General features: G+C 38.0%; 1 protein-coding gene across 9 annotated transcripts in view; it reads right to left on the bottom strand.

The window, feature by feature from the left end:
• TJP1 (tight junction protein 1) overlaps window positions 1-21,221 on the bottom strand; it is a 375,977-nt gene that overhangs the window by 14,284 nt on the left and 340,472 nt on the right. For 7 of the 9 annotated variants that reach the window (XM_058736789.1, XM_058736790.1, XM_058736791.1 and 4 more), the window contains 13 exons: window positions 19,610-19,760; window positions 17,036-17,144; window positions 15,842-16,061; window positions 15,162-15,346; window positions 14,967-15,062; window positions 11,241-11,323; window positions 10,479-10,689; window positions 9,838-9,938; window positions 6,043-6,393; window positions 5,471-5,710; window positions 3,950-4,822; window positions 3,694-3,791; window positions 1,378-1,605 (listed from right to left, as the gene is read on the bottom strand). In XM_058736789.1, the coding sequence (XP_058592772.1) occupies window positions 1,378-1,605; window positions 3,694-3,791; window positions 3,950-4,822; window positions 5,471-5,710; window positions 6,043-6,393; window positions 9,838-9,938; window positions 10,479-10,689; window positions 11,241-11,323; window positions 14,967-15,062; window positions 15,162-15,346; window positions 15,842-16,061; window positions 17,036-17,144; window positions 19,610-19,760 (2,946 nt within the window). The remainder of the gene's footprint in view (window positions 1-1,377; window positions 1,606-3,693; window positions 3,792-3,949; window positions 4,823-5,470; window positions 5,711-6,042; window positions 6,394-9,837; window positions 9,939-10,478; window positions 10,690-11,240; window positions 11,324-14,966; window positions 15,063-15,161; window positions 15,347-15,841; window positions 16,062-17,035; window positions 17,145-19,609; window positions 19,761-21,221) is intronic. The other 2 variants (XM_058736793.1, XM_058736796.1) reach the window with 1 other exon arrangement.

Here is a 21,221-nt window from a genome sequence, read left to right as displayed (position 1 = left end):
CACTGTTTGCATTTAACAGAACCCCCACTGCAGCACCCAAAGTTTGCATTTGCATTTCACATAAAGGGCTTTCTTCTCTAGACAAAGACTGAAATAGAGGACAGTGGGAAAAAACTTTTAAATCTTCACTTTCAAATGATGTCTAAGAAAAAAGTGATAATTATAATTAGATTTTTAACAATAGAGGTTATAAAGTATTTTTTAAAAAATTTTTCACTCAACAGTACATGAAAATGATAGTTAAGTTCAGACAATCCCAAGCATCTAATTCAGTAAAAATCTGGGTGCTTTGGAACTTGGTAGGTCAACTTGGGTAGGTCAAACTATAGTCCCCATCATTCATTCAAACACTAATGTAGGTGCTGCTGTGAGGGGGACTGACAGATGTAATGCCTCGAAATCAGTTGAGTTCAGTTAATCAAAAGGGAGATTATCTGGATGGACCCTTTTAAAAAGAACTTAGGTCTTTCCTGAACTCAGAGACTCTCAAACAGCTCTGGATCTTCTCTCTTCCTGTCCTGTGAACTCACAACTTGTTTATTAGCAGGGTCCTACAACGGTGTAAATGAATTCCCTGTAATAAATCCACATCTGTTTCTCATTCTTGTGGGTTTGTTTTGCTGAAGTATAAACCCACCTATGCCTATGTGAGTTTCTACCTCACTCTCAGTTGGATTTGTACCCCAACAAAACCACAAGAAAGAAAAACAAATCAACAAAACCTCCAATAGACAAGTCAACAAAAGGGAAGAGCACAGAACAGGGAAAACGACTGGGAGTGGAGAAACTTGGGTGTTCAGTCCTAGCTCTGCCTGCCCATCACGTCACCTCATGTGTTAAAACTTTCCTTTCTTTTCCAAGTGTAAAACTGGACCAGAATACTTAAAGTCATCTCAAGCTCCCACATTTAAAAAAAGATAAGCTCTTTCTCACCTTGAAGAAAAAACAACAAACTATTATCTTCCCTCAAATAATGTCACCCCCCCCCTTGCTATTTTCATACTTAAAAAATAAAAACAGAAAAGAAGGAAAAGAACCAGCATGAAATATGCTGCACAGAGAGAGGGGAGACTTATGATTCACCTAAAAATCAGGGTCTTCACCTCAAAACCTTTTGATTTTAACAACTTTCCTAATGCAAAAATTTCATGTATCAGATATCAGGGTTTAAGGACAAGAGACACACACACATATTCTAGAGCTACAGACTATGAATAGTGCTGAACCACTGGAGCCAACAGAAATCATGTATTAAATATGGACTTAACTATATTTCTTCCAAATACACTGAACTTCACATGATTACTCTACTTTAGGCAACTGAACCTTTATGTTTCTTCTTATTTTTAAAAGTAAGTCTCAGGTGAAATAACTTACTTTGAAGAGTAACTAGAAAAGTTTGGTTGATTCTGAGAATGAACTGGCTTGGCAGGCTCTGAGAGATGGCCAGTAGGAATGTGTGTAGAAGGCTTGTTTTCAAAACTTCTTCGGTCAAAGTAGGAGAGTTGCTTTCGATAATATTCTTCATCCTCCTCAGGATCATAATGATTTGACCGAACAATATCTTCAGGTGGCTTCATTTGAGGTTTCTGAGGTTCTGGGATCCTGACAATGAATGACAAATGGAACTTTTTAGATGTTAATTTTACAAAGAAAATGGAATACACAAATATGTTATCTTGACCTTTTACTGCTATGATTATTCAGCATCTAGCTGAACAATCCAATAGTCAAAATGGACATTCCAAATCCCATGTCTTCATACGTTTACACTCAGAAGGCAGCCCTCTTCTGGCTCATGAGTCCTTTGACATAACCTAATAAGCTTGATAATTATTTGGTCAGAGCCTCACAGCAGGTTAGAAGTAGTTAATTAGAGAATAGGAAGCATTAACTAAGACAGTGGAGAACTTCTCAAAGTATATACATCTATGTTAGCAACAATTAATAACTGAGAGAATTTAAGAACTTTAATCCAGGATCAATAAAGGACCCTCATAGAAGGAAACAGCTCTATATAGTCCAAAGTTCTACAAGGCACAAGAAGCAGTGGGGAAGAAAGTAAGTTATTAAGCAAATTAATATAGATCTTCCTCAACTTATGATGGGGTTACATCATGACGAATCCACTGTCAGGTTAAAATACCAGGAGTCCAAAATGCATTTAGTACACCTCATCTACCAAACACCCTAGCTTAGCCTAGCCTGCCTTAAGTGTGTTCAGAACATACATGAGCCTACAGTCGGGCAAACTCATCTAACACAAAGTCTATTTTATAATTAAGTTTGAGTACCTCATGTAATTTGTTAAATGCTATACTTAAAGTGAACAAGAGAATGGCTGTAAGGATACAGGGTGGTTTTAAGTGTACTGGCTGTTGACCCCCGTGATCACATGGCTGACGGGGAGCTGCCGCTAAGCGGCATCAGGAGAGAGTACTGTACCATATATCACTAGCCTGGGGGGAAAAAAATTAAAATTAAAAATTTTGAAAAGGTCTTTTATGATTTCTACTGAATGCATATTGCTTTCACACTCTTGTAAAGTTGAAAAATCCTAAGTCAAACCATCATTAAGTTGAGGACTGTCTGTCTATACATTGTTATGTACACTCTGCTTAAGTGAATTTTAGAAACTTTCCAACAAAAATAAATAGATTTCACATCAAAAAAGGGCCTAAGCTTTCAGTTATTACATATTTATTTTATGGAAAACAGCTAATGATACTGGCTAAAGAAGACCCCACAGCAGTTTACGTTTTCATGAAAAGCACTAGACATCATTAAAAAGAAAACGTAATGTCAGATAGCAGCTTCTCTTTATTACAAATACAAATGTAAGCAAATAAAACTCATTAGTTAGGCAGAAAAACTATTCAAACCCAGTCTGTCATTTACTCACAGTATGATGAGGCCACTGTTAAGAGAGCAGCTGGCCAGGTTTCTCTCCTGGCTCCACTAAATCCTAAAAGCTACTCAAAACCCTCAGCCGTAGTGCCTCTCTTAAAAAAATTTTTTTTAAATGTTTATTTATCTTTGAGAGACAGAGAGGGAGAGAAGGGGGGGGGGGGGTAAAAAGAGAAGGAGACATAGAATCTGAAGCAGGCTCCAGGCTCTGAGCTGTCAGCCCAACGCAGGGCTGGAACCTACAAACCATGAGATGATGACCTGAATTAAAGTTGGATGCTTAACCAACTGAGCCACCCAGGCACCCCCCTCAGTGCCTCTCTTTAAAATGGAGGAAAGGACCCACACTGCACTGAAGTGCTTAGCACACTGGCATACGAGTATGCTCCCTAAATAATTTTTGTTATTTTAGTGAAACTCTGTTTCCTTACCCCCAAAGACTAAGAGTTTACATGTCTGAAAGCACTTTAAAAACTAAAAAACATAATACAAATGCAGGGCTTTAAAATTTTTATTTTAATTGCTTGCTAGAAGAGTATCTCTTTGAAAAACTTGATTACTGAAGGCTAACAAAGATCTGTTACAGAAGGCATTATCAAGACCTTTATTTTTCTTTCTAGGGCCACTATCTTAATTAGAAAGGCTAGTAGTTTTTGTTTAAGGACAACAATCAAGATCCTCTCCCTTTTCCTTCCTCTCCTCTTCTAACACAGTAAATGGCTTGCTTATTAACTGGGTCAGATTCTTGGTCAGTTCCATACCACAAACACCACCAAGTGTACCCACCTGTACAGTGTTTTGTCATGTTCACTGAATTGATTCTGAGGAGTGGCTTTAGGACCAATGATGGCAGCACCTGGAGGTTTAGATGCTACCTCTGGAGGCTGCAAAAAAGAAGACAAACATGCCCCAGGAACAGATAGTTACACAACAGGTTTCATTTAAGCAGGAGAGGAAGAGCCACGAAGCACTCTGAAGTGCCGCACCCTTCACTGAATGTGCCCACGTGTCCAAGGCAGGAAAAGCATGGTCACATGCTTACCTTAAAACCAGCAGTGTGGTTTTCATCCTTCTTGTTCTCCATCGATGCAGATCTTTTGTTTTCAAACATTTTAACTCTAGTGAGCACAGACTGGGGTTTCATTGCTGGATCTTCTTCCTCTTCAGTCAGAGATGGGGGTGGAGGCAGTGGTTTGGTATTTGAAGGCAGAACTTCTGGCTTATGTTGAGATGTGGGTACTAGAGGAGGGATGACTGCAGCACCATGGAGAGGCTCATAGTGGCCTGCTTTAGAGGTAAATCCTTGTGATGGTACTTGCTCATAACTTCGTGGGTATTGGTCAAAATACTGCTTGGGTTCAGATGCCTTCGGGCCTGCTGAAGAATAGGACTGTGCTTCTGGTCTGTATCTGTTATGTATGTCATATCCAGGAGTTGGCTGCTCTTCATGTCGTAGGGTGGAGGTTCTAGGTGGCTGGTCATAACGTGGTCTGCTGTCATAGGGTAGAGGGGCTGGCTCTTCAAAACGTGGGTAATACCCTCGTTCTGAAGACTCTTCAGGATGCTGTCTGGAGTCAAGGTCCCGAGGATGCTGATTATCAAAAGAAGGCCGAGGCTGGTAGGGCTGTTTGTCATCATAATACGACCACTGCTCTTCATATGTAGGAATGCGCTCTTCATAGCGTAGACGATGGTCATAGTTTCGAGAAAACTGGTCTGGGTAGCCAGAGGAGTCGTATCTGTACACGGGCTGTTCAAGGTCTCTACTGGCTTGTTTCTCTACATATGAGGGTTGGGATTCATAGCTCAGATTAGGCTCTTTGTCTGGCCTCTGCCCTGGGTGACCAACGGGTGGCTGTTTTAAAACATGATTCTGTCTCATCATTTCCTCAGGATAGGGATCTTTTCTGTACACCTGTATAAAAAAATTCATGTGTAAGTACAACGGCTGGTTTTCAATTCTAGTCTACTTTAATACACAAAAATATAATTTAGTATGTGAAAATGGTATGTTCCACCATTTATTATCAAGACAGAAAGAGATTAGTGAGAAAGCTAGTTTAAGTGAAAGCTCAAAATTTATAATGCAGGTATAGGGCTTTTATGTTTTAGCATGTTCTAAATGAAAGTGAGCTAAAGATAATTACTAAATTTAGTAGAAAATTAATACACTGAACTACTGATTCCATTTGATTTGGACAGAGTAAATAAAAATCATAAAGAAAAGTATGGACACCATAATTCATAAAACACAAAATGTTCATGATGGGTCACAGCTACATACTACAAGGAACTCTGGAGGGTACTGAAAACCAAAAAATAAAAGTAATAAAAACATTAGCACAAATCCCAATTAAAAGGCCTATCTCCACATTATCAGTAGTATACCACCAGAAGCCATGCACACTACAAAACTGAAATGATCCATATTGATTGGAAAGCACCATGGTGTGTAAGCCCACAGGAAAAAAAGCAAAAGGAACACTTAAAGGGCAAAGCAAAAATGATCGTGTGCTAGACTGATGGAGAGCAACAAATGAGGGCAACACTGCGGCACAGGTACCTTTGCTGGATCTACATGCGACGACAATGACGGCTCTTGATCTCTTAGCATTATGTGAGCTGCCTCAGTACTTGGTGTTCTTAAAGAATCAGCTTGTGGTGAGTAAGATGTGGAAGGAGCTGGGGTGGGCCCCTCCAGTCTTACATTAGTTAAAGTTACATTATGATTAACGGCAGAGGTTGATGATGCTGGGGTTGTTTCAGGCGAAAGGTAAGGGACTGGAGATGAGGCTTCTGCTTTCTGTGAAGTGTTTAAAATATTTTAAATATAGTGTTTCTGTTTACTTCTAACTTCCCACTTCCATTTATAGGGGTTGGTAGACATACATTTTAAGTGTGCTGAATAACAAAACTATGACCTCATGTCCTCAATTTTTTAAAAGAACTTCAGTATACTGCTGTGTAAGACAAACACACAAAGCTTAGAATTAAGTCCTTGGTATTGTCAAATTGAAATTAAAGATCAATTCTTAATCTGAAGAAAGGACAAAATATATTCTTCAACTCAATCACCACATTCTAAAATTTAATAATTCACTTCTAACTACAAAACGTTGAATGCTTGCTGCTTACCTGTTGAGAGGCTGTTTTAAATCCAGGGGAGTCTATTCTATGAATTGGTTGTGGCTGCGCTTGTGGTGAATAAGGAGGATATGTTTGGTTTTCATGATGCATTCCAGAGGAGTCCTCTCTTACAGGCTCAGAGGACCGTGTAATGGCAGACTCCGGTGGAGTCCCAACCTCATCATTAAGAGTTTCATCTAGTTCTTGATCAGTGTAGGCCCCGCCTTCTGTATCTGTGTCTTCATAGTCAGAAGTGTGTCTACTGTCCGTGCTATACATTGAGTATTCACTACCTGGGGCTGACAGGTAGGACAGACGATCATCATGCAAATCAAGGTCATCACTTGTAGCACCATCCGCCTGGGTCAAATAAAAGTAAATCGAAAATTTTATTCAGTAGTTCTTTAAGAGATGGCCTTTATTTTACAAGGGAGATTGAAAAGGGCATTTTTCTTTGGAGAAATCACATCTATTTCTTGAAACTTCTGGCAAGGAAAGGTCAAGAAGATTGTACAAGCACACATGCAGACACACAGAACATCCTTTGAGATCTGAAGGGGCTTGGAAGAATGAAAGGCTGGCTGGCCAGCCAGGACAAAGCCGGACTCCGAGGCTCAGCCCCAGGAGTCCATGAAGAAACTCTGACAGCACTCAGGGTTATAAAACCTAATCAACCTAATCGGTCCCTACTTTACTGCCCCAAAGCCAGGGGAAGAGGGAGAATGCTACCAAACCAAGCTGACAGAAACAAGGACACACTGACAGAACAGCGCATGTAAGAGTAACTATGAAAATAAATGCCACAGTTCAAGGTGAGTAAGAGTTTACATATATATACACAGAGAAAACAACTTGTTTAAAAAGTTGGTATTTGGCCCTTTAAGTTTTTATAAAACAAAATGGGAAAGAATCACCTAAGTGCCGGTTGCCTCATTAAATTAAGAATTGTTGTTTTCATTTTTTTTCATAGATGTAGTGTCCAATGGATGCTGAGGGAGAAATGCAATTATGTTTCTCTTTGATAAGTAGTTAAGAACTGAGTTGGTTTTTATTAGTCTACTTTACCTTCTGAGTAGACTAGAAAGATAATGAGAAGTACCTGAGGGAAAGGAATCTAAAGAGTTGCATCAACAGGCTGCCATTAGATACTAGTTTGAAATTAGTACCTGGATTAATTAGAACAGTCCCTGAAGAGCTTGCCTGGACATTGTGCCCAGTTAGGCAAGAGAGCTGAATGATCTGGAATCCAGAATTCAGACAATCCTCCTTCCATTGTAGCACAGACTGAAGGAGAAACATAAGGCCTGAGCTGCCTGAATGGGACTTTCCACACAGTCCTATGCCTGGCTCTCTTATGAGCCTGAGCCTGAGTACTGCCTTCCTGATAAGAAAGACTAGGGTATGTCAGGCCTCCTAGGGGCTCTCGTTTTCAACAAAGTACCTGCTGGGCTCAGGGAGTGAGAATCCCAGGGCTCTCTCTATGTTAGAGCAGACTCTCCCCCACAGAAATCTCAACGGTGTCTAAACTCCCTAATGGCTGCTACAGAAGAGAAGCCATTTTGCTATCTATTCTAACCTTTAACTCACCAGGGTTCTGTAAGACTCTAACCCATCAGCCAGCCAGGGAAATATTTAAGTTCTTGGGGAAGAATTAACTTGGAACTCACCAATCCACCTCGCTTTCAGTGCTGTGAAATGTACCAGTGAGCAAGAACCATGGGTTGCTCTGAACCAAGAAATGACATATGCCTACATGTTAAGAAAGCCTCAGGATGACTTTTCTTGGTTTAGTAGGGAACACACAAGACCATGTCAGATCTTGCAAAAAAGATCTCTTCCTAGCAATTAGACCAAAGTAGTACACTCAGGAAAGTCAATGTGAAATGATGTGGTTTTAGTTTAAGAATTTGTCTATTATGATAAAATATACTTGAATAGAAGGGGCAGGAGATCTAGCAAGCTTCATTTAAATTATAACAACCTTTTATGATTTACAAAATGCATCCATCTATCCTAGTAACAAATGATCTATTTTTCCTCACATAAAAAGTTGGGGGGAGTGAGACCTGCATTTTAAAACCCAAGCAAGGCAGGAAGCACACAATAATACCACAAAAAGAAATTTACACAATATTAAGATTTGTGGATAAAGAAAATCCCTCAGATAGGCAGAGAGCACATTCTGTGTATTTATAAACTAACTTCATTTTGAGAATCACCAATGCAAGCTATTAACCACTCGAGTGGACAAAGGCTGCTGAAAGAATTGTGTTTTTGCAGATTAGTATGACAGGGACTGCGATCCTTTGTATCAAATGCCACATGAGAGAAAATTAGTAACAGTGTGTTTTTATAAAGTGGTGCAGTAGGTTTTTTCCACCTGGATTTGTCTGTCAAGTGTCCCAGCTGATATATCAGTTATTCAAAGTGGTCTGATGATCTCATATGCACAGTCCATCCCCCAAGTGGTACTGATGAGAAAAACCATGATTCTGACATGAATACAGGTGGGAATAGCAGAGCAGACACTACCTCTAGATGTAAGCACTGTAACATCTCTTCTTGCAGAGGTTTGTGTTTCCTGGACAAAGGGCATGGTGGTCCTAAGCATGCAGCATGCACTGCCAGAGCAGCTGTAGCCATAGCCAGGCAGAGGAAAGTAGAGGCCATGCAGGCGCAAAACACAACAAGAACCAAGCCAACAAGGAAATATAAAACACACACACACAAAAAAAACAACAGAGATATTCTCAATTTTCTCTAGTAACCAAAACATCACTAATATTATACTGAAGGTAAAAGATATTAAAACAAAAGGCTCTTTCAGCTGTATTAACTTGCCAAACAAAATGAACACTTTTTTCCCATCGAAGACTGCTATAAAACCAGAGAGACTGACAATAGATAGTAGCTATTTTAAAGCTGGCCATCTGAAGGGTGCCTAGGTGGCTCAGTTGGTTAAGTGTCCGACTCCTGATTTTGACTCAGATCATGACCTCACGGTTAGAGAGTTCGAACCGCACATCCGGGCTCTGCACTGACATTGCAGAGCCTGCTTGGGATTCTCTTTCTCTCTGCCCCTCCCCTGCTCATGCTCTCTCTCGAAATGAAACTTAAAAAAAATAATAAAAAAAAAACAGAGCTGGCCATTTGGATGTATATAAAATCAAAATTTGAATCTAAAAATGATGAATTGCTTTGTCCAACATTTCCTAGTATGTTAAAACAATATTAACAGCCGCTAAATGAAAAAAAAAATCCCTAGGTAAACAAAGTAACACATGTTCTTTACTTAAGACTTCTCAAAGCCTTTACCATGCTGGTGGGTCCCACTGCCCCATGTAGGGGGTGTGGTTGCAGATTTCTCATCTGTTACTTGCCTTCACAGTGCCTTTTTCTTTCTGACCAAGTCCTAAATCTTGTATGCAGAGGACAACATTCTGGGCAACACTCACCTACCCACCCAACTCTCCTCATTTCCAGAGAAGGAAACTGAAGCCAGGTTCTAAGTCATTCCTCAGACAGGAGCAGAGCCAGAACTCAAACTTACTCTTTTAGTTATCATTTAAGAACTCTCTGAGATGACACCACTGAAGTGGTAATTCAATAGGTAGGGAAATTTCAGAATCTTTTACTATCAAAAACAATTTATAAAAACTTAAACAGTCTTTTACTATCAAAAACAAACTCTCCCAAAATTATTCTAATATGTTGATCTAATTAGAAACAATGGTAACTCAAAGGCTTTTCTGATTTGTTATATCATTTATTGAAAGGGCTCAAAAATAACAGGAAATTTCTTACCTTTCCTTCAGAAACCCATACCAACTGGTTTTGCTGTTGCTGAATGGCTTCTTTCAATGCACCATACCAACCATCATTCATTGAATTTAAGTTAATTGTAGCTGAAAATAAATTAACAACATTGTTTAAAGATTAGAATACCGTCAAAAGCCAGAATTCATTCAAATCTGCTTAGAGCTCAATCATCATTTCTTAATTATTTGAAATACAATATTTGAGGACACACATCTTTGAAATTTGTTTTGGTGCTACACATTTAAAAAAAAAAATTTTTTTTAACATTTATTTCTTTTTGAGAGACAGAGAGAGACAGAGGGTGAGAGGAGGAGGGGCAGAGAGAGAGGGAGACACAGAATTCAAAGCAGGCTCCAGGTGCGGAGCTGTCAGCACAGAGCTCAACGTGGGGCTCAAACTCATGCACGGTGAGATCGTGACCTGAGCTGAAGTCTCGTGCTTAACCAACTGAGCCAACAAGGCGGCCCTGTACATTTTCTTTCAATCAAACAGCAGTCGTTAATACTAACAGGAAGCTTTCCAAGGCAGAAGTTATATAGCTTTTGGCATCTAAACAACACAACATTTTTGCCTACATATTGTTGCCTAGACATTTTAAACTAAATGAAGGCCTTTAATATACTCACTTGTAAAAAGATGGTGATTATTTTTACGAAGTTTATGAGACCGTTCATATAATTTCCTGGCACTTTTCCGAGATTCTGGACATAACCTCATCCTCATAGTTTTCACACCTTGCTTAGAATCAGGGTTAAGGAATACTACAATTGGATACCACTGGGCATAATTCAGACGATCAACTGCATTTGGGGTTACATCTAATAAAGCATGTTTGTCCTGGAGACGCAAAGCAAAAAAACAAATAAGAACACAAGCCACAGTTAATTAAGAATCGTCACCTTCAAAAAAAGTCACAGCCTAGATTACATTCCAATGGTAATAGACCTTTAACTGGGCTCCAAAATGTCTCCAGAGTATATGTTAGAAAAATCTGTAATCAGAACTTAGTTCAATACAAATTCTAGCCCAAATTTTTTTAAAAAAACTTCTTAACCAGCTCACTTTAAGACAGCCCCAATACTTACAAGTTGACAGCATTATCTATGTTCAGTAAAGTGAAAAGAGTACAAGAATTTAATGTTCCTAACATGACCCTGTTGAGTAACAACATATTCCTTATGCATATAAATATCTTTTGATGCATGTAATGCACTTTCTTTGAAAGTGGTTACTGGAATGCCTTTCAGTAGAGGTTGAATTTTTTTATAGTATATCAGTAATAATCTTAGAAAAGCTACTTTTCTACTTCCAAATTAACTAAACTTCATCCCACTCAAAACACAACATTCACAGTTAATAATGAAATAGGGCAATTTTTAAGAACTTACCTGATCTATTATTTGCTTTATCGTATGAAGGCGAATAATGCCAGAGCTACGTTGGTCAGTCCCAGCATCTCGTGGTTCACTTTCTATTCATGACGTCAGGACAAAAACAAAACATCAAATTTCTATTGGTTAGACCAGAGTTTCTCAACTCAACTACTGGGTGCTAATGACATGTTGGGCTCTGCAATACTTAGTTATAGGGGCTGCCCTGTGCACCATGGCCAGTTCAGCAGCATTTCTGGCCTCCCCCTGCTATATGCCTCCGGTCCACACTGGGACCAATAAAAATGTATCCAGGAGTGGCCAATATCCACAATAGATCAGAACTGCCCCTGGCTGAGCACCACTGGGTTAAGATTAATGCTTCCCAACAATTCCGGGATTAGGAGAAGGTAAGTGAGGCACTTGCCTCAGGAGCAATATTTAAGGGGTACTACAAAAACTCTGCAATCAAGTAATATTTTGCTGCAATATGTTCAAAATATCAAAATTAGTAACCCACAATAAACAGCATACCAAAATTTTAAATAGAACCAGTTAAGTGAAACATGAGTAAATATCTAAGACTGTCACTTGGTCAAGAGAAATGATCAAATATGGCAATTCTTCCCATTGAAAATATGATTTTAAAATGCGATCTAAAAATATTGATGAGCTTGCTTCCATTAAAGCCAGGAAAAGAAAATTATAAATTCTGTGTTTGATACAAATAAAATATTTAAACTTGAAATAATATGAGTTTTAATAAACATATTTTTCATGTTTTCCAAAATTTTTCTAACTACTTCAATGTCCTGGGAAAAAACAGCCATTGAAAAAGATGTAAAAACATGTATGTATGGACCCACATTTTTTCTTTTGCCTTGTGCTTTAATATGGCTTGACATGGCACTATTTCCAAATGTTTTACACACTGTGACATGCAGAGAAAATGGCACTATTTGTATGGCCAACAGAGATAAACTGAGGAGGCCTCTCCTGGGTAGAGCTCCATCTAGCCAAGGGGGACTGACAAAATCAATACCTGGGCAGATCCATCAGCAACAATGCTATATAGCAGACTGGTTGGAGACTTCTGGGTTAGAGATCTTTTCTATAATAGTAGAAGGGGAACCCAGGAGCAGTTGATTTCTAACTGTGAGACAGCCTATGGTTTCATACTAGTAACCTATCTCTCTCTACTCATGTACAGTATGTCAAGTGCAGCTTGAGATGGTTACTAACCAAATTATCTCAGAGGTCCAATTTATATGAAGTTCTTCCCTAAAAAGGTACAGCAATGTTTGTGACTTTGGTCACATGGAAAGCTTCAAAGACAAAAAGGAACTCTGGTGTTTCAGATCAGACAAAAATCAAGAGATTTGGAAGGACAAAGGTCACAATGAAGGATAGGGGGAATGACTCTAGAGAATGAGACTATCATAAAGTAAAAGCTCCATGGGCAAAGAGAGCAGAATTTCAAATCTGGTGAACAGAGAATTAGAGAGAGAGATCAACTGGGAGTTTTGGTTGGAGAAAAGCTACTAATTCCTTAACTCAAAAGACCTTCATTAGATTCAGAGAGGACGACACTAACTAAGCTATTTGAATCTCTTTTATAAGAGTCTGGCTATAGTGTAGAGTAAACCCAATTAAATCAATCAATTGCTCCCTAAGGTAGGGCTTTATAAGCCTTCACACTTTTCCTAAATTTAAAAAACCCAAGGTTTGGTTATGGGTGGGGTAACCACTAACTTTTTTTCTTTTTTTAAAAATTGTATTTATCTATTTACTTATTTGAGAGAGAGAGAGAGAGAGAGAGAGAAACAGAGAGAGAGAGAGAGAGAGAGAAAAAGCACCCGTGTGCCAGTGAGCAAGGGGCAGAGAGAATCCCACAAGGTGCAGAGAGAGGGAAAGTGCGGAGCCCAGAGTGGGGCTTGAGCTCTCCAGAAGCAAGGCTTGAACTCACAAACCAGGAGATCATGACCTGAGCTAAAGCAGGATGCTTAACCAACTAAACCACCCAGGCACCCCACCACTAAATTCTTTATGTTAAATGTTACCTATAACAATGACCCAAAAAAACCTCTTCTGAAAAAAACAAACTGGGGAATCAGAAATACACATTTTCTTACTTGCTCAAATTTTATTATTATGTGTCTGCAAATCTTAGTTTCATAAAATATCCTCATTCAACTTTACCAAAAACCAAGTGAAAAGCAATATAATAAGGCAATGCTCTGATCCTTTAAATTAGCACCTATGAAGTTAAAAATATTAACGCAGATCTCATATAGTAGGTAGAAACAACAAAAACAATGGCACAATCCTCTGGAAGGCAATAGGATTATAAACAGCAGTAGCCAGAAAATGTTCATATCCTATGGTTCACTCCTTCCTGTCTTTGAAAATTCTAAGAAAATTAACCATAAATATGGAAAAAGCTATATTCTTGAGTATTTAAATCCTTTAGGAAAGAAGGCAGAGCATAAACAAGCAAATAAAAATATGGACAGATTTCTGTATCCTTTATAACAGTAAAATATAACACTGAAAAAATTATGTAAACAACAGAAGGCTGTTCAACCAAATTTTGGTTGCAGAATGGATAATAAAAAAATATGGTATTATCTATTAAGAAAACAATAAATAAAACTCCACAAAAGTCTGCTTACAAAGGGTGATAGGGTGGAATAAAATATGACAGGATAAAATTTAGGATGATTATGAAGTATGTCAAAACTAATTCTCTAACCTTTCCAAATAGAAAATGATATTTTTATAATTAGGGGAAAAAAACCAGTTTCAAGTGTTTACATATAGTTTAGAGCAAGCTACAGTGGTCATAACTAAGTCTGTATATTTAAATACCACCATAGCTAAACTAATGAACTAATAAAAGAAATCTGCAAGCAAACTCTGCAAGGCATTTAAAGCACTACATCTTCAATATTTATATTTAACACTAACTTACTATAAATGCCTACAATAATAACTGATCACTTGAATCATGCTTTCATTACCCTTTTTATATACTTGAGTGTTTCTATTAGCTCAATGACTGAAAGCACTGGATTAAAGCCAGGAAAGGTTGGGTTCAAAGTTGAGTTTTGTGACTCATCAGCTGGGTGTCATCAGGAAAGTTTGGAGTAAACAGGTTGTGATGGTCCCTACCACTCTAACGCTCAAGTTACTTGACTTCAGCATGGATAATGCTGGTAAATGGACTCTGACACCCCATTGTAATACTGTCAGGATTTATTAAACAAGATTGTGTGCAATTTTCATATGAAGGCCAGGGCTTCATAAATGGTGATTCTTTTTATTATTAAAGGGAATTGGTATAACAAGAACACAATCACTCAAGTTTCCCTTCAAATTAAATAAATGAGGTAAACCGCAAATTTTCACTTCCAGAAAGTTTTATTTCTATTAAGTGAATGGATCAGATACACCCTTTAGAGAAATAATTAAGTAACACCCTCAACCTCATCTTCAGTCTTTTTTTTTTTTAATGTTTATTTATTTTTGACAGAGAGAGAGAGACAGAGCATGAGCAGGGGAGGGGCAGAGAGAGAGGGAGACACAGAATCTGAAGCAGGCTCCAGGCTCTGAGCTGTCAGCACAGAGCCCGACACGGGGCTCGAACTCATAGACCACGAGATCATGACCTGAGCCGAAGTTGGACGCTCAACCAACTGAGCCACCCAGGCGCCCTGATCTTAAGTCAGTCTTAAGGCTACTTACTTGCAATCTGATAAATATCTGGTTCTTCTCTTGCCAGCTTTTCTCTGGCAACATCAGCTATGGGTCCAAAGATAGTTACAGGTCTCAGAAATCCAGCTGGAGAGAAAGTCAAAGAAAAAACAACATAGTTTATACTTTTTCTTTCTTTAGCATATTGACATTAAAGGGTATTAAGGTTAGTCTACAGAAAATAACCTTCTCGAAGAACAACTCTTTCATAGGCTGGAAACTTTGTTTGAACTGGCTGAGCTGACAAATCCTCTCTACTCTTTCGAAGATTTCTCTTGGAGCTGCGAAGACCCCGGAATCTCCAAAAGTCAGCACGGTCTCCTCCTGCTGTTTTTGGAAGTGTGTATTGTACACTGGCTAACTGCTCAGCCCTGGATAAAAAAAGATAGAATAGACAGAGGACAGGTAGACAAATAAATATATTTAAAAACAAAACAAAACAAAAAGACTCATAGATAAAATGTCAAAATACTGGATAGAATTCTCTTCACATGCAGTTTAAATCTCAATGCTTATGGGGGGTGGGAGGGAGGGGAGGGTGGGTATTGAGGTATTGGTATTGAGGAGGGCATTGAGGGTATTGAGTATTGAGTATGGGTATTGAGGAGGGCACCTTTTGGGATGAGCACTGGGTGTTGTACGGAAACCGATTTGACAATAAATTTCATATATTGAAAAAATAAAAATAAAAAATAAATCTCAATGCTTAAACTAAAATAAAGGAGTCTGTACAACTAAGTCAATCATAGACACAGTAAATACAATGAAAACTAACTCTTTACATTGCCAAAATTTCCCAGTGGGATTAAAGTCTTCCATCATCATTTACTTAACTTGTTCTATGAGAAGTATCCAAATATTCATACCTGTTCTTATTGGGGATGATGCCTCGTTCTACTTCTTTATGATTTTTGCCAATTCGAATAGCAAGCCAAGAGCCTAGTTTTCCATTGTACAAGGTATCCACAACACGGAACACCTCTCCTTTGTTAAAACTAAGTCCATAGGGAGACTCCTTTTCATATTCAAAATGGGTTCTAATATAGAAAGAATCTCCTACATCTGATTCAACGATGCGACGATAAACTAAAAGGAATCAAAACAAAAACAGTATCAATAGCTAGTGAGATAAATTAATCTGAAAAGAACAGATTATGTGAAGATGCTAATGGTAATAATAATAAAAATAGCCCTCAACATATGTTGAATTCTTACTATGAGGTGCTGTATTAAGTATTCTAGCTCATGTACATCACCATGACCTCATGAAACAGGAATGCTTAGGTTAGCATCTCCATTTTGCCGATAAGGAAAGTAATGCAGAAACTCGAGCTCTTCCCTGAGTAATGCAAGATCAAGCAACTTGTCCAAAACCACACATGTGCTCTCTATTTAAGTCATCTAACTTAATTTTGCTGCAAATTATTACAGATATTCCCATTTTCTAAATAAATGGTTCTCAAATAATGGTAACTCTGCTCCCCCAGGGGATATTTGGCAATATCTGGAGACATTTTTGATTTGGTATGTGTGCAACTGGCATCTAGTGGATAGAAGCCAGGGACATTTCTAAACATACTACAATGAATGGGTCAGCTCCCACAAAAACAATTATTTGACCCAAAGTGACAGCAATGCTGAGGTGGAGAAATCCTGTTTTAAGTGAAAAGTGTATTTGCTTAATCAAAGACAATTAGCCATTGTCTTTAATTAATGCTAACAAAAATGTATTGCTTAGAAAACATCAGTAAAAACTTTGGAAACTAACCATATGCTTCTGCATGGTTCTGATGGCTAATAAAAACCAGGATTTTTCTATGCCATGTGAAGGTCTGGACAGCATTCTATCTAAATTAGAATGCCAGAAAGGCTGGTGGTATTATCACACTTTCAAATAAGCATAATGTAACACTATGTGCCCCTAAGTGATTTAAACTCCCTCTGACATTAACAAATTCATTTACCACTCAACTCTGAGTGATTTAAAAAATGGAAATTCAAGTCCCTATTTAATTTCTCAAAATTCTACAGATTTTCTCCATTTTCAGGCAGTATCTCACCATCTTTCTTCTTCTGAGCCAGTATGGTCACTTCTTCTCCTTTAGGGAGGTCGAGCAGGAAAAGAACGGCTTCTTCTCTTATGATGTTTGTGAAATCTACATTGTTTACCTGTTAAAATGTATTTCATAAATTACTCTTGGTCATATTTTAAAATTATGAAAATACTTCTCTACATAGAGAACTTGTTCTAGTGTTTTCAGACTTCAGCTAATTTGAAAATATCACATCTTTAAGAGGGAAAAAATGATTTTCCTTTGGAAGAAATTAATATAGTTTACTTTAAAATAAGTAGAAACCAAGTAAATTGAGTGAAGGTGTAAATTCATTTAAAGAAAAGCCACAATGCATGCTGACATTAAAGATCATCTACTGCAAAATCTAACCAATTTAGACCAAAAAAGACAACTCTCTGGCTTTAAATTTTTGTAAGTTATAATGTTGTATACCAATATACCTCAATAAAAAGATTTTTTAAAATTCTGTGAATGTATAATAGAATCCTACTTTTTAATAGTCTCTGAAAAAGAAATCAGAAGGAAATGAGGTAAAAAAAAAAAAATAAGTGTATACATTGTGGCATCTCTGTAAGAGTTTTTGTATGATGTAAGTCAAGGTTTGCCAAGTCAATATTTATTTATACTTGAAGCTCTTAAGAACCAAAGGACACATATCAAAATGATGTTACTAAGTGCATGAAAGATTACAGATAGATTTTCTCCTTTTTACCTTTTGAAAATTTTCCAGATTAAAAAATATTAACATGCGCTACTTTTATGATGCAAAACAAGAGCAAACTCTTAGGAAATAAATTAAAAATGATGTATGTAGGGGTGCCTGGCTGGCTCTGTTGGTAGAGCAACGTGACTCCTGATCTCAGCGTTGTAAGCTCAAGCACCATGCTGGGGACAGAGCTTACTTAAAAAATAAAATTAAGAAAGAGCTTTTAAAAAATAAAATAACATAACATAAAATAAAATGATGTATGTATGCCCTGATTATTTCAAATAGGATATGGGGTAGATAAGAGATAGGTCTGTTTAATTTAATACAGTGAACATTATTATCCACGATGTGTCTGCGCACAATGTAAATATCACCAGGAAGAATCAAAGTACACTGTGAGATGGAAACCAGTAAGTCAAAGATCATACCTTGATTTTATGCTAAGTTTGGAGGGAAAGGAAGACAAAGTAGAGGAGGAAAATGGCCATGGGCAGCTGGCCCAGTGTGAGGAAACTCAGGCAAGAGCTCAAAGTGAAGATTCCGAGAGTGGGCTGCTGACATGAGTCATCAAACCCAAGATGGAGACTGCGTAGTAGCAAGAAAGAAGCACAGAGCTGCTTATATTCCCCAAGTTTTAGAAGAACCATTAAAGATGGTTGGGAAAAGAATTTAAAAGATTAAAGGAGTATCAGAATGGCAATGTTATGGAATCCAAGGAAGAAAGCACTTCATGAAAGCACTTAAGACAGTCAAAACACTGCTAAGAAATAAAGGAAAATGAGAACTGAGGATGCCATTAGGTCAATGATGGCTTATGAAAATTCAGATTCAGCAGTGGTTAAGGTAGAAGCCAAACTATAAAATTTTATGACAGCAATGACTGAAAACAAACCAGGGAAGGGACTCCACCATACTGACAAGTTCAACAGCAAAAGGAGAGAAAGAACACAGTACAGAATAAATGAAGAGGCGGGGGAGAGGGAAAGAGAAAAATATGAATAAGCAGCAAGATTCTGAGCAGGAGACTGAATCCAGCACATGGCCAGGAGGTAGCCTGAATGCAGGAAGAGAGCAGAACAGGGGTGGTGATGACAATATGAGGTGGAGAGGTGGAGCAAATAGGAATTCACATTTAATAGATATGATCTTTTTGTTAAAATGGGACATAGTTTATCTGCCATGGGTTTGGATGTTTTAAGAAGAGACAGACATGGATGGTCCTATGTGACTAGATAGCATTGCTTATAGAAAAGACAGAAAAAACAACAACAACAGAAGAAAAGACCACGTCTGAACTGGACTTTCCGACTCCTGTAACTGGTCCTGTCTCTTGTGGGCCATGAAGCTTTGGAGCCAGGGCAGCTTACACATTTGCCTGACGGAAATCCCATCTCCCTGCACATAAGCCATCACACCGGGGTGAAGAAAGCCCCGGAGGACTGCTGCAAGGACTGATCCCATGGGAGAGAAACGACAGATGGCAAGTTGTGGCCCATGACAGTCTTGCCTGCCTGAAGGTCTAGTTGAACTTAAAATGACTACTTGGTATAGGGATCTAAGACCTTTTTTTTTTTTTTTTTGGTAGGTTCAATGAACGCCAGAGATTTAAATGAAACCAGAGCATCACACTGTGTAGTAACACATAACACAGCAGTCAACAAGAACGAATGCAGCAATGGGAAGGGATGAGGCCAGTAAAACCAAGACTTGACGGATTCATCTGAATGGTTGTCTGGTTCAACAGGCTGTGACAGAAGATTACAACTGAATTATAATAGGTTTGCTGTGTTTGAGGTCTTTCTCTAAAGATCTAAGTACTTTCGAATCACATTTCTGATATACCAACATACCCTGAGAATTTGATCACCCTCTTCTAAGCCTTCTTTGGCTGCAGGGCTATCTTCTAGAACACCAGCTACAAATATTCCAACATCATTTCCACCAGCCAGCCGCAGACCCACACTATCTCCTTTTCTGAATTTTACCAATTTCATGCTGGGCCTGTTAAAACAAATATTTCATTTGAAATGGTTAAGAGAAGCTTGAAAAGTTATAGTAAACTGATACAATGAGAACTATATTCAAAATGAAACAAAGGACAATCATTTCTGAAATTTCCCTCATACCACTAATTTACTGAATACAATTTAGTGTTAGAATTCCAAGTCAGATTTAATGGTACTTTCTTTTATTCTCTGATTAATAAGTTTTACAATATCTGAATTTAATATGCAATTACTGCTTTACAACTAATTTCTAAAACTAGTTTATAAAAACAATGTTTTCCCAACTCAAAGTCTTGGATATACATGGTACATTCACAATGGTAAAAAAAACCAAAAAAAAAAAAAACAAAAAACTTCCATTTTTTTCCACCCCAATTCATTCATATCATCTCTATGGAATAACTGAAAAGTACTGTTTTACAAAGGTAGAAACTGAAGCACAAATTGACAAATTTTCCTAATACCAGGGAATCAAAATGAGGCTCCAAGCATTGTAATCTTTACATCCAATAGATAGTGGTTTTTAAACTTTGCAGTTGGTAGACTCTGAGTTCATACAGATCACTTACTCTGCAGCCTCTCTGGATTTTAAATAAAAATCTTATCATCAATCAGCCTTTCTGGATTAGCCCCATACTCAATCTCTGCCCTTTTCTTACGAGAGAGAGAGAATGGGAAGGAATAAATGTATGCACATTCTTTTATCATCAGTGTACCATCACCATGATATTCCTGAAACAAAGACTAAAGGATGTCTTAGAAGAATGAGTGGGCAGAAACGGATCATAATTACAAACTACCCTGTAGGGTAATTAAATACAAATTACCCAGCTAGGTTTCTAGAACTTTCTCACAATTTCTAGTCAAAAAGACACACAATTCTATTACCTATTCTGACATGAAGGATAGAAGAAGTCCCTTTCTTTTAATTCATTAAGTAACAATGAAAAAATGATTAGAAACTCATAGAAAGTAAAAAATACAAATCAAATCAATGAATGAATGAGTTGAGGAAAGAGAGAGGAGTCTAGTTCTTTTAATCCAACTAAAGACCACCTTAAGTTTTACATGTTATAAGGTATTCACACTTGATCCCACTCCTTCACCTGGAGCTAACATTTACTAAGATGTAAACATCAGAGCCTGTAGGTTAGATAAGGTCACTTACTCCCAGGGCTGGTGGCACCCTTGGTCCCTCCATGAAACTAGTAGCCAGTATTATCGTGGACCATGTCAATCACCTGGCATGGTGGTATCCTACTTTGCCAGGTTGAGTCCAGAGCCTGCTTACAGACTCCTCTCCCAAACCAATTGTAAGGAGAGGTTTTGGAAACCCTTCCTCAAAGTCCTTGAGACTCCAGGTCCCTGGTAGTTCTTTTATCACACAGACTGACCTACGGGCCTCAAAAACTAAAAATCATTGATTTTTTTAGTCTGCATCCCTTAGCAAAAATAG

Source organism: Neofelis nebulosa, chromosome 7, assembly GCF_028018385.1.
Source record: "Neofelis nebulosa isolate mNeoNeb1 chromosome 7, mNeoNeb1.pri, whole genome shotgun sequence".
NCBI classification, from domain to species: Eukaryota; Metazoa; Chordata; class Mammalia; order Carnivora; family Felidae; genus Neofelis; species Neofelis nebulosa.
The sequence above is the reverse complement of the archived record's forward strand: the minus strand, read 5'-3'. Positions and strand labels throughout refer to the sequence as shown.